This window comes from Chaetodon auriga, chromosome 5, assembly GCF_051107435.1.
Source record: "Chaetodon auriga isolate fChaAug3 chromosome 5, fChaAug3.hap1, whole genome shotgun sequence".
In the NCBI taxonomy this organism is placed as follows: Eukaryota; Metazoa; Chordata; class Actinopteri; order Chaetodontiformes; family Chaetodontidae; genus Chaetodon; species Chaetodon auriga.
The window spans coordinates 9,196,689-9,208,921 of NC_135078.1; the positions used below are offsets into that span (position 1 = coordinate 9,196,689).

At 41.0% G+C, this 12,233-nt stretch overlaps 1 protein-coding gene across 2 annotated transcripts in view; it reads left to right on the plus strand.

Annotated features, from left to right (window-relative positions):
• The window catches only part of fras1 (Fraser extracellular matrix complex subunit 1), a 221,217-nt gene that overhangs the window by 107,175 nt on the left and 101,809 nt on the right, over nucleotides 1-12,233 (plus strand). For both annotated transcript variants that reach the window (XM_076731113.1, XM_076731114.1), the window contains exons 14-17: nucleotides 5,775-5,918; nucleotides 7,971-8,111; nucleotides 8,235-8,375; nucleotides 8,472-8,639. In XM_076731113.1, coding sequence (XP_076587228.1) covers nucleotides 5,775-5,918; nucleotides 7,971-8,111; nucleotides 8,235-8,375; nucleotides 8,472-8,639 — 594 coding nt within the window. The remainder of the gene's footprint in view (nucleotides 1-5,774; nucleotides 5,919-7,970; nucleotides 8,112-8,234; nucleotides 8,376-8,471; nucleotides 8,640-12,233) is intronic.

The window sequence follows — 12,233 nt, forward strand, 5'->3', positions numbered from 1 at the left end:
CCCTTGTTGGCCATAACCATTTTTGGATGAGGAGTGTGTGTGTACTGTATGCATGTGTGTGTGGAGTGACCCAATCATATAAATGTATTTGTGGATGCCTGTTTTGTCTCTGCTTCATCTGTAAAGAGAATAGTTTTGAACTTTGCAGCATATCTCTTGCTGGAGGGGAGAGTTGCTTTTTATTTGATCAAATGATGTTTGAATTTTGCTGCAGCACTTCAATGAGGAGTAAATTAATGATAAATGCCAAACAAATTACTCCCCTTTTGGGATTTTATTGAGTCTGTAATCAGCAATTTTCTGCAGGACAACATGTCATCTCATTTGAGAGAGAAGGTAGCTTTGGACCCTTTCTTGATCCTCAGCACGCTGAGACGAAGAGGACAGCAAGAAAGACAGACATTAAAATTGAACAAGGGTGTGAACAGATGAAAAAAAAAGGCTTGAGACAAAGAAACAGAGACACTCACACAGAGAGAAAGAGAGATGACAAGAAATCCAATATGAAACTCGAGAGAGAGGCCACAGGGCTGAGGCGAGAGAAAGCCCGGGACAGAGAAGAGAGAGCATCATGGGATGAGAGAGCGAAAGAGGTGCATAACTTCAGAAACTGAGGAAGAGAAAGGAGATAGACAGAGAGATGATGGCAAGGAAATAGGAAGAGCTGGGGAGTATAAAAAACAAGAAGTGTGTAGGTAACTATTTCACCTGTCAGTCTAGCTGTCACACTGCAACTGGCAGCTTTAACCCTTTTCATACAGAGCTGAACAAGAAACTTTACTCTTCTGTAAGACTGGGATGTACTGTGATGTGGTGGAGTTTGTCATTCATTTTAATCCTTCGCTGCTGACTAATTGCAACTTAAACAGTTTTGGTTTTGTATGTTTCAGCCTTGTAATTACAATTCCTTTATACTTTACTGTCACCCATATTTCAGAACTCAATCTAAAATGTTAGGTTGATTTCTTGCCTTCCAGGCAGCAGCTAGTTTGCATGCATGTCAGCACTATATGAAAATGAACTTGCAGACACTTGAAACCTGCCTGAGATACAGTAGTTCGTCAATCACGGCAACATTTGCTGTGCTTGCCTTTAATTTTGAAGTTTTGAAGTTGCACGGGGCTTTTCTGGAAACTTTTGATGGTTTTGAGTTCTTTAGGGAAATGCAGACGTTTGAGAGTTGAACACCTGCCAAACTGCAACATCTGAAATCCAAGAAAATACAGATTCATAATTATTTTCTCAGTGTCCGTGTTTACTTATTCTTTGCCTTCAAGGTCTACTGACTCAAATCTTCAAGGATGTTTCTCACCGGAAATAAATTGCAAATCACTCGCTGAATATCACCACAAATAAAGAAATAGATATTCACAGTAAGAGATTAATGATCTTAAAAAGCGTTTTTCAAGTGTCTCAAAGTTGATTTTCATATAATGTTGACATGAGCCAAAACCTGTGGCTGTTTGGTAGATAGAAAATCTGTACATGTAAAACCCTCAGTGTGGTCCTTTAAATCAGCCACTGTGTGTGATTTAAACTCCATGCTAATTGAAAAGACTGATTTATCCACTCAGTGAAAACTGTGAACACCCCCAAAATTTTGGTTGGTTGTAATTTTTCAACCTAAATGTGAAGAGAGAGAGTGCAAGCTGCTGGAAAGTACAGTGAGAAAAGAACTGATTTGCATACATACTAAACAACGTGGCATAAACACAATATAACAGTAATGCAAAATACAGCATATGCAGAGTCAACACACTTGGGATTACAAATTTCTTTTAATCCAAATCTCCATGTTTCCATATGGTCTTTTAGTTACCTTGTATGTAGCCCTTTACTGAAGTTGAACACATAGCAGGGATGGAAGTGGGGAGGAGTGGACATGTGGTGAGTCTAAACTTCTCTAAACTGAGAAAATGCCCCAAAATAAAAAGGAGAAAAGTAACACAATCTGTATGGATGAGATAAACAAAACCCAAATTAAACTGTCTCGCTAAGAAGGTAAGAGAGCACATATCTCTTCCTGGGCTGCACAATTCTCTAAATTGGTTATTTTAATAAAAGCAAGTGTTTACAAATTTTTAACCGGTAACTGGATTTTAATTTGCATGAAAATACAATCTGCAATAAGGCTGATTACGATAGCGGCCGTGATTTTTTGGAGGATCCAAAAATCCTCTCTTTTTCCTAAGGGGATCGAAACAAGCGGCGTTTGTTATCTCTGCGCTGTTGCTCCTGTACGTCAGATGACGTTTGCATGAAGCTGAACCTTTCTCAGTTACTTCTCAGTCTTGAATTGCAGGAAGGAATGACCAGGATGCTATTTTGGAGTTCCTGTCACAATGAGTGGCAGCCTGTCACGCGTCTAGTGTTAGCGTCCGTATGTGTGAATGGGTGGCAGATCATTGCAGTAAACGACTTCCACATTCAATGTGATAGAACTTTAACGAGCTACCTGGACTTGTAAATGATGTGTGGAAACACATTGCTCTACAAATGGACTGCTTTGTTGCGTGCCAGTTTTGTGGCAATGGGAGAAAATAGCTCTTCAATCAGAGCTGAGTTTGTAAATTACGTCCTTAATACTAAACAGAACCAGCAGATTCAGTCTTGTGAGAAGCAAGAAGAGCCTGCTGCTGTGAGTCTGCACGTATGAGCAGGGAGTCAGACTCACCTACAGATGAAACACCATCAGTTACTTGCAGCCCTGCCCATGTATTACCTCAATTTGCCACATTTGCACACCCAACATTTTAAATCATCTCAAATAGGAAACTCTTTTTGGTCACTTTCAAAAGAGTTACGTCCCAAATTCGGTGAAGATTGGATCAAATTTGAGAGACAAGAAAAAAGTAGTTTGAAGATTGATAGTCTGAAATTATTCTGAATCTGTGAAAAGCTCGTAATTTAACCAAGAAGTCTGCAAGCTTTATGAGAGGTCTCATGGAATTACTCTGCTATTCTCACACCAAAAATGATCAGTTCCTCCTGCCACATGGCCTCACTTTACGCCAAATTTCACTGAAATGTGTCAAATAGCTTTTGAGGTATCCCGCTGAACTGAAAGAGAAACCGACAGGACTGAGTACATGGCCTGCTTATCAGAGCTGAAATATCAAATGACAGTCAGGTGAATTGCACCAAAGCTCAGCATGGAGGAGAATGAAAATACCTAAATGACAGGGGAAATAAAATGTGCTGTATGAAATGTGCATTAATTGCCCTGTTGGAAGTAAAATGTTTGCGGCCGTGAGAGGAAATGGGGTTTGTGTTCGTTGGATTAAACAGAAAAAGCAGGTTGTGTTCCTGGTAGATAATATGTGTTTTCAAGATGATAAAGAGAGACTGACAGAATGTTACCTGAGGAAAGTCTGCAGAGAAGCAGGAGAGATCATTACATTGATCCCATGCTGCTTTCCAACAACTTTTGCAAGAACATATTTGGTTAACTTCTGCCGTCTTCCATTAATTGAGTGAGATTTTCATCAGCATTTCTTAAATGGCACTGATTAAAGTAATCATGCTCTCCCCAGGTGAATGTACCCTCACCTTGATGTGTTTTGCTCAGTTCTTGTGCTTTCTGAATTCTCCTCACTTCAATCCCTCAGCTTTTCTCTGACTTACCTCTTTTTTTGTCTCAATCTATTCACTTCTTAACCTTTGTTTGAGTTCACTCTGCCTATTTTCACCTGCATATCTCTGTCCAGCTTTCTGCTCCTTACAACTTTACCATCAGTCTGTATGTACAGAAGATGATGGATGAAGTCGTGGAACGTTCAGCTGAATATTTCACACTCCTGAAACTAAAGACCTGCAGAGATTCAGAGGGAACCAATAGGCATGTCAAGGGTTTTCACTGGAGAAAATGACTTGGTTGGTCTTGAGGAAAAGGTGCTATTACTGAATTCCGCATATCAGTACAACCAGACTCAACTGAAGGTGTCATGAGGCCTTGGGAGATCCACAAAAACTTTACGAAATCCTAAGATGGAGTTTTGAAGAAGCCCTCAAGAACTGGAGAAATTTCAAACAGAACGATTACTAATTCTTTGCAGAATTTGTTTGGATACTACAGACAAAAAGTAGCCAGAGGTGCTGTTTGCAAATGTTTTCCAACTGCCAATCAAAGGGCTGCCTTGGATTTTCCAAAGATCTCATGCATGTAACCGCTCTAAATCTGAAACTAAGATGCAAGTTTAAGACAGGAGTCAGAAATGAAAGCAAATCCAATGTACTGCTCACAAAAATGTTATGCTTCACGACAGGCGTTTGTTCTTGGGGTTGTCAGTTTTACGTGCACTGAAAAGGTAACAGAGCTTCACGGAATCCCTTTGATCCACAAACAGTATAGTTTACCACACGGCAGGTTCCTCTAAGAATCCTTCCATATAGGGCCGTGAAATTTGACTGTATTTCCACGTGTCTAACACACTGCGAGCTTCAAGATGTGGATCTCAGAGAAAGCCTTCAGTTATTTGGTTGTAGTGTGAGTTGAAATCTACTTGCAAACAGCAGTAGACTGGGATTCCTACAAGTTACCTAACTTCTTCTAACCATCTCAAACATGATGTAGGGGTTTCTGGTTTTAACTTGTCTTGCCATTCAGAACCTTCAAAGCAAAAGGGTTTCAAGGCTGTAGGCACAGGGGACACCACGGAAGAGCCGGAACTTGTTAAGGGAGGACTCACGAACCTCTAACATTTCAGGCTTCTTTAAGTAAGGAACATGAACATCTGATGGACCCATAAACTCTTCAAGGATCATGTGAAAAAAGATCAGAAAGTGTTTCATCTAAATTTTTTAAGAAACACGAACTCTTTGCAGCGGCGACCCCCAAGGAACCCTTCTTGGATTGCTCATTTTTTGAGTGTTGACACTCTGAACGGGTTCCTCAATGCATACGTAATTTTTGGAACAAAACAGCACCAGCTTGTGAATGTGCAACAGAAATCTGGTGTAAGTTGTGAAGCAAACAGTGTTATCAGTGCCAAAGTTAGCTGTATCAGAGCCAGAACTTTCCCAGCACTCCTGTGTTTTCCTTTTAGTTTGTTTTTGTCTCTCTTTTTGTGCACTTGCTGTGGCATCTGGCTTCAGTCTGTGGGCCACTGGGAAATCATGTGCAATCATACCAGTTGGTGTTGAAATAGGTTTTTGAAGTTTCTGTTTCTTCACACACACACACACACACACACACACACACACACACACACACACACACACACACACACACACACAGATGAGTGTGCAGTGCAGTTGTATGAAGACACAAAGACACACAGAAATACACTTAAGCTTCACCCACATTTCATCAAAAATATAACCAGATTAATTTGATTGTGATGTATGTGTGTGTGTGTGTGTGTGTCTTGTTCCTAGTTTGTTTCCGTGCCTGTCTTTCTTTCTTTCTTTCTTTCTCTCTCTCTCTCTCTCTCTCTCTCTCTCTCTCTCTCTCTCTCTCTCTCTCACACACACACACACACACACACACACACACACACACAAAAGCTTGTTTTACAACTCAAGTTGCACATCACTTATCATGTACGGACGGAAAATAATGAAAATGACTGGCTGCCTGTAGAAGAATGAAGAAAGTTTCAAAAATCCCAAACACATTGGCAGTCTTTGAAAGTGTTGTTCATAATTTAAAATATTGTGATTTGTAGAAAGCAGACTTACACATGCATTCTGGTGTGGTTATTTAGGACCATCTTACACTGACAATATACAGTAAATAGATCTCTAGAATAAATGCTTTCTGTTCTTTCCACCAGGCTGTCATGAGTCCTGCTCAGAGTGCCGTGGGCCGGGCCAGCAGGAGTGTGTGTCGTGTTCGGACCCGGCTGCCTTGCTCAAAGACGGGCAGTGTGTTCCTGACTGTGACGCTGGTTTCTACAGTCAAGGAGGCGTCTGCTACGGTAAAGCTGACATGCAGTTGACTGGATAAACAGCGGGTGTGTCTTTGGTGTTGTGATGGATGTAGCAGGTTTTCCTTTTTGATATTAAGATTTTACAAAGGTGATGAGTACTCCCACCGGCTCCATAACTGGAGCTGATCGTCGAGTCGATCTAAGCTCAGGATCAAATGCGAAGGACATTAAGGGATTAAAGATTACTTAATGTAGAGCCAACACACACTCATGTAAATCTAAAATGTGGTTAATGTGTTCATTTAAGACAAAATCACCTTGGTTAAAGGATAAATATTCACTTTTACTTTTAACCTGAGCTGACTATTTCAATTTTCTATGTTTCCCAGAAATCCCAGAAATTTGGATATTACATTCAGCTGCACAGAAAACAAAACCTGTATTGTTTCTGCATTGCATTCTGGTCTATTTTCCGCTGCCGTTGGTGCAGTAATTGGATTCTCTGATTCTTCTATAATAGATGTTAGCAAGTGTGATTGTCAAATGCAAAATAGCACAAGTTTTTTTTTTAACTTTTGTTTACCTGAGAATCTTCAAATTGCAGAAGAAAAAGAAAAAGAAAAAGCTCAAAAGAAGAAACTTGGAGGAAAAATTTGCTATTTGAGGTCATTTTTACTGCATGCCTGCATGTTTGACTATTATCCATCAAAACAAGAAAACAGACTTTAATTGCAAAAAAAATTCCAAAACTTTACGGATCCAAAACTCTACGTCAGGCTCGATTTTTGGGAAACTTCTAACAAGATGCACAGTTCATATAGCTTCATACTCAATATATGCGATACTGTCGGTTGGTGGTTTTTTGTTTTTTTTTTCTTCGTTTTTTTCTAAATTCAAGGCCACGTAAAGGAAAGAGTAAAAAGCAGCTTACAAAACTGCAGTTATCCCTTTGAATGTTTTCAGCGTGCAGCTTCACCTCATAAGGAGTGAAAATGGATATTTAGGCAAACAAATTAGATGTCACACGTTGTGCCGATGCAGTATACGGTAAACAAACACCATCTGAGACATTAAGAGGTTTATTGTTAGCAGTGAACTGGCGGTGAAGGTTTGTTTGAGCTTGCCTTTCAGCATCCCTGTGGAGCCTCTTGCCAGCATCCACTCCACGTGGTGCCAAAATGATAAGTCAGCAGTCGCGAGAGTTAGCAAACAAACAATTAAAAGCAATAATTAGCAGTTGTATCTTGCGCTAATGAGGGCTCAGAAATTCTTTGAATAAAGAGATCCTGGATGAATATGGATGGTTTCTATTTTGGAGTGCTAAGATGAAGAGGAGCCAGAATAGGCCTCCCTCAGGGCGATGGTGAACTTAGCAGCACATAGCTAAGCTCTTTCTTTGGTTAAAACCACCTGGAGGGGTTGGGACACTTTAAGCACTCAGTGAGGAGCCCTCTTTTAGAAAATGTCAAAAACTGGGGGAACTTTATGGAAAAAGGTCAAGCACATTAGAACTTGCCAGTTTGTGCTTTGAGGTCTGGTTTAAAATGTCAACATCTGGAGACAGCTGAAGGTTTTTAACTTTTGGATTTTCTTCCTCAGGGCCTGCGGGGTTAGATTTGTCCCCTCCAGCATGCCGTATGAATACCTTTTACTGATTTTAGCCTCTGTTTAGACAGAGGCAAAGATCTGTTAGAGCGTGTGTGCATGTCAGTGTATCATGTCAATATGGATACACACACACACGCACACACACACACACACACACAAATGCATCCTATCTTGGGGGTTGAAGTTTACTTTTGTTTTTGTTTTTTTTTGTTTTTTTAGATATATTTGACTTGTTTCTAACTTTACTTTTTACAGACAATTTTTGTTCTATGTATATTTGTTTAAACTCGAACCAAAGCTGTAATAAAAACACATTTGTGCTAACAATTGAAACAAAACATGGGACTTACGTCGATGGCGGTCCTCACTGTGTCTCACAGACTCTTGTTAAGACACTTTCATTTCTTACGTGAGTAGAAGTTTTAAATAGAGCACAGTGCAGTTTATCATTCTGACCGGAGGTCATTAACTTTTCCATGCTGCGATTCACAGCCTGTGATTCGTCCTGTGCCTCCTGTTTCCCTGACAACCCCAAGTGCATGAGCTGTCAGCCAGGGACCGCCTTGCATCATGGGAAATGTATTTCCCAGTGTCCACTTCAGCATTACATGGACAACCACAGCAGATGCAGAGGTAGGCGAAATCTTCAACACTTGTCAGTGAAGTACTGTAAAATATTTTTACAGTATTGAAAAGTTGAAACCATCTTTAAACCAACAGTTCTGGTTCAGTTATTCCCTTTTTCCTTCTCCTCAGCCTGCTACAGCTCTTGTGCTTCCTGTTGGGGTCCCTCGGTATCCCAGTGTACCTCGTGTCCAGGTGGGCTTCTGCTCCACCAGGGTCAGTGTGTGGAGGCCTGTGGGGAGGGACTGTACTCCCAGGACACTACCTGCCACAGTAAGAGCTTATATCTCAGTATTTTCAGAATTATACATCATAATTTTCCACCACTACCAGTCTGCCCGTTTGACGTTTCATCTCCCCTGCATTTAGATTGTCATCCCTCGTGTCGTTCTTGTGTGGGACCCTTGGCTTCAGACTGCCTCCGCTGTCTCAAACCAGAGGAAGCTCTCCTGCTGCAGTCTAGCCAGCCCCAGCACGGCGTCTGCACAGCTGGATGTCCTGCACAGAGCTTCCTGGATTACACGCAGACATGCAGAGGTGAGTGCATAAGGTTTTTTTGGTTTAATTTCTTCCTTTATTCCGGAGGATCAGTGCATCTGTGCCTCTGTTAACAAGTTACCAAGCCAGTTAGCAAGTCAGTCATCAGCCACTTTGGGTTTCAAAACAGATCAGGTAATCACTAGCACTGACATAATGTGCTCCATTCCAATGAAAGCAAGGCAAAGAGAGTCTTGTGTATTCAAGATTCAAACATCTTCATTTTTTAACAGTAAGTGCTGAAATAATGATTAACAGAAAATTCATGGACAGTAATTTCATTCATGAGTTATCTGTTTTAAGTGACTTGTTAAATACAAATGGTAAATATAATGTTGCTTTGAACTTCTCTCATTTGTGAATTTCCTCCTTTTGGATTTTTGACTGCTGTCAGATGACATTTTAGGCTTTGGAAACTTGTAATGAGCAACACAATAAACACCTGTATTTAAATGTAGGGTACCCAGACATGAATTTATCAGGCATTCAGAAATTCGTTAGGAGGAACTTGCTTTAGCGTGGAGCACTGTCTACTGTCGATGTTTAATACACAAGTAAACAGATGCTACATGGACAAAGACTTAGTGCAATTGTGATATCATCATGCATTATGTTGAAAAAACCTTGCTGTCTTGGTAATTTTTGCACCATACTAAAAGTTTGAACAGAAGTTTGGATTTGATTTAGTGCTTGCAAGGTGTGTGTGTGTGTGTGTGTGTGTGTGTGTGTGTGTGTGTGTGTGTGTGTGTAGACTTTGTGGATGACTTTCCGTTTGGAGAAGGAAGATAGTGTGTGTGGAGACACCTGATTAGGCTGTTTGTGAGTGTGAAATTGTGCGTGTAATGGGCTAATTTCTAAGGTGGATTTGAGGTTTGAGGGGATCGTCTGTCAAGTGAGAATAATTATCACCCACCAAACAAACACACACAAACACACACCACCGCAACTAACATCTCATTGCCAGAATGCCGTGGGGTATTTATTTTTTTTAAAAAACAAAGGGGGATAACAAGGAAGTGGAAATGGGAGATGAAAAGACCGTAATCAGTTTTCTTTACCTCCCTCGTACCTGCAACTGTGTGCTGTCAAATTCGATCCATTTACCACAATCACCGCTCTGCTGTCTTCTCACCTCCCTGCTCAGTCTTTGTGCCCACTGACCATACTGCGTTCAGTATTTGGCAAGAACAAAGCTATTGGTTTTACCTGCTGTCTCTTCCTCTCGCGCAGCCAAGTCGTTCGCCAACACTGGCGTTTTGTTCAGCTCTACTTTTCTCTCAGCTCAGTTTTCATCCTCCACAGTTGCTGTTACCTGAAATGGCATAACACACACACACGGTCAAACAGCGGTTTTAAAGCTGCCATTTACTTTAATGTGGAATTTTAGGTATTTTACTTGACAGATCAGTAAGGGTGGTTTCAATATCATGAGACATTGAAGTGATCTGATCTTGAAGAAGAAGGATGTTGCACTCGTTTGTCTTGGTTTTTGATTTACAAAATTAGCCTTAACCTTTTTTTTTTTTAATTAGTTTTTGTGGAAAATCTTGTTTTCAGTCATACTATCATATTGTTGTCCTTCATGGGTAGTTTGTGTGACTTTTGCGTCATTATGTTCCAACAAGTCACAGGCAAGTTTCAAATCTTGGCAATGAAATAAGGTAAGATAAGATAAGTAATGACTTTATTGATCCCACACTGGGGAAATCTGTTGTGTCTTGTGTTTCTTATGTCATGCAGCTCCAGTCATTTCTGTCTGTTTTTGACCACAGCAGAGTCTTTCCAGCTCAGGTTCTTGTTGTCTGATCTGCAGATCTGCGCTGCCAAAGGCGCCTTTGCCTCCTGCTCGAACGTGATTAGCTGCTGCTGGATTGATCTAAAGGATACTCGTTTGGAAACTAATAATTGTTTCACTGCAAGCTTTTCTTTGCTTTTGCTGCATTTCTCACTTCTTGGTGTCAAAGCATGAACTGCCAGTGGAGATAGTGAAGGAAATGACTGACATATGAGATATGAAGAGGTTGAAGACGAGGCAGGTTGCGTTCGGGTTGGTTTCTTGGGATTTCCCACAGTGTTGCTGGTACGTCCTTGCTGTCTGTTTACAGTCACTCAACAGCTGTGTTTCAGAGTGCAATTACAGTTTACTGATCAGGTCAATTACATGGTGCTCTGAGGGACGTCAGGAGTAGTTTCCTGTTAGCTGATGGTTCCTGGATTCCTAAAGCTCAGAAACACTGTAATTTGTTGCTGCTGTGGTTAATACTTTCCCTCAATTCCTGTGTTGTTTGCTGTGTGAGGAAAGTGAGTGAGTCATCACAAAGACTGAAAACCTTCTTCCTGGTTTGCTGGCAGTCAGAGTAATTCTCAAACTGGAGTCACAAAATGAATCTACAAATTGGTTATTACAGTTTTTACCTCAGAACAATGGATATTCGCATCCTCTCGGCTTCTTTTTAAACTTCAAGTAAAACGGCCTCGAGCAGTCTGCGGCAGGGTATCAGGAGTCCGCGTCGCTTTGAGTTTAGGGATCTTGAACCTGAAGTCATTTAGGTCATAGCATGATATGTCTCCTCACAACAGTTTACTTTCAAGTTCAGAGTAGGCCAAGCACCGGGGAAATTTTTGTTGACTTTACCTGAATTGAATAGCCGTAAGCAGTATTGGATTCCCTTAATCATCCTGGAAGAGACAATTACGAATGAGTAGTAGTTGGACTGGAGTGTCCTCTAACACCCATTTATCTCTCTGATTGCATGGGACCAACACTGAGCCAGCACAGGGGCTAGATTGGGTTGAAATTCAGGTTCTGTGTTTTGCCTGTGTAACTAAACAGAAATCTGTTTTGTGACAAGACCTGTGAAGCAAATTTTCACAATAACAAGAAGTCAGAACCAAAGCAGAAACATCAGATTAATCAGCAAACAGAGCAGAAAATGAAGCTCTAAGCTCATCTAATTGTGTGACAGTGCAAGTAGGAATATCAGGTTTAGTGCGAGACATCATCAGTGATGTAACCTGGATTCATCAGGGTGTTTGAGCAGCAGACACTGATGAAGGGACCCAGGCAGGGTAGATCAGACACCACCTCGTGTCACAGCAGCACTACCCCACAGATCACTCCTCATCTGTTTAGAAGCTCCTCCCCAGTGCGCTCCCGTTGGCGATGGATGATCTGCAGAGCAACAGACCTCCCGGCAACTGGGCAACACAAACGCCTGAATATGTCCTGAACTACATTTTCAGTGATTGGACTTGAATTATGTCTCAGCAACATCTAAAAAATTCAATATTAGATTTCTGCCCTTTCATACTTTAGAAAAAAAGTCTTTGTGTTTGTCATAGAGAAAATTGGATTTGAACCGCTTGTCTCAGCTTGGAATTACATTGTACGTCAGGTATTGTGTCTGACTGAGCACCACTTATCTAGTTTTCTTTCACTCCGAGCTTCCTAAATTAGGCTCAGCACAGTGAGCTGAGGATCAACTCGATAAATGACGTGCCATTAAAGCTGTACTCATGGTGATATGTAAAGCAGTTGTTCCACTCTGCCTCCATTCTCAGTAACAAAGGTCTCCCTCAGTAGAGTGTGAGTGG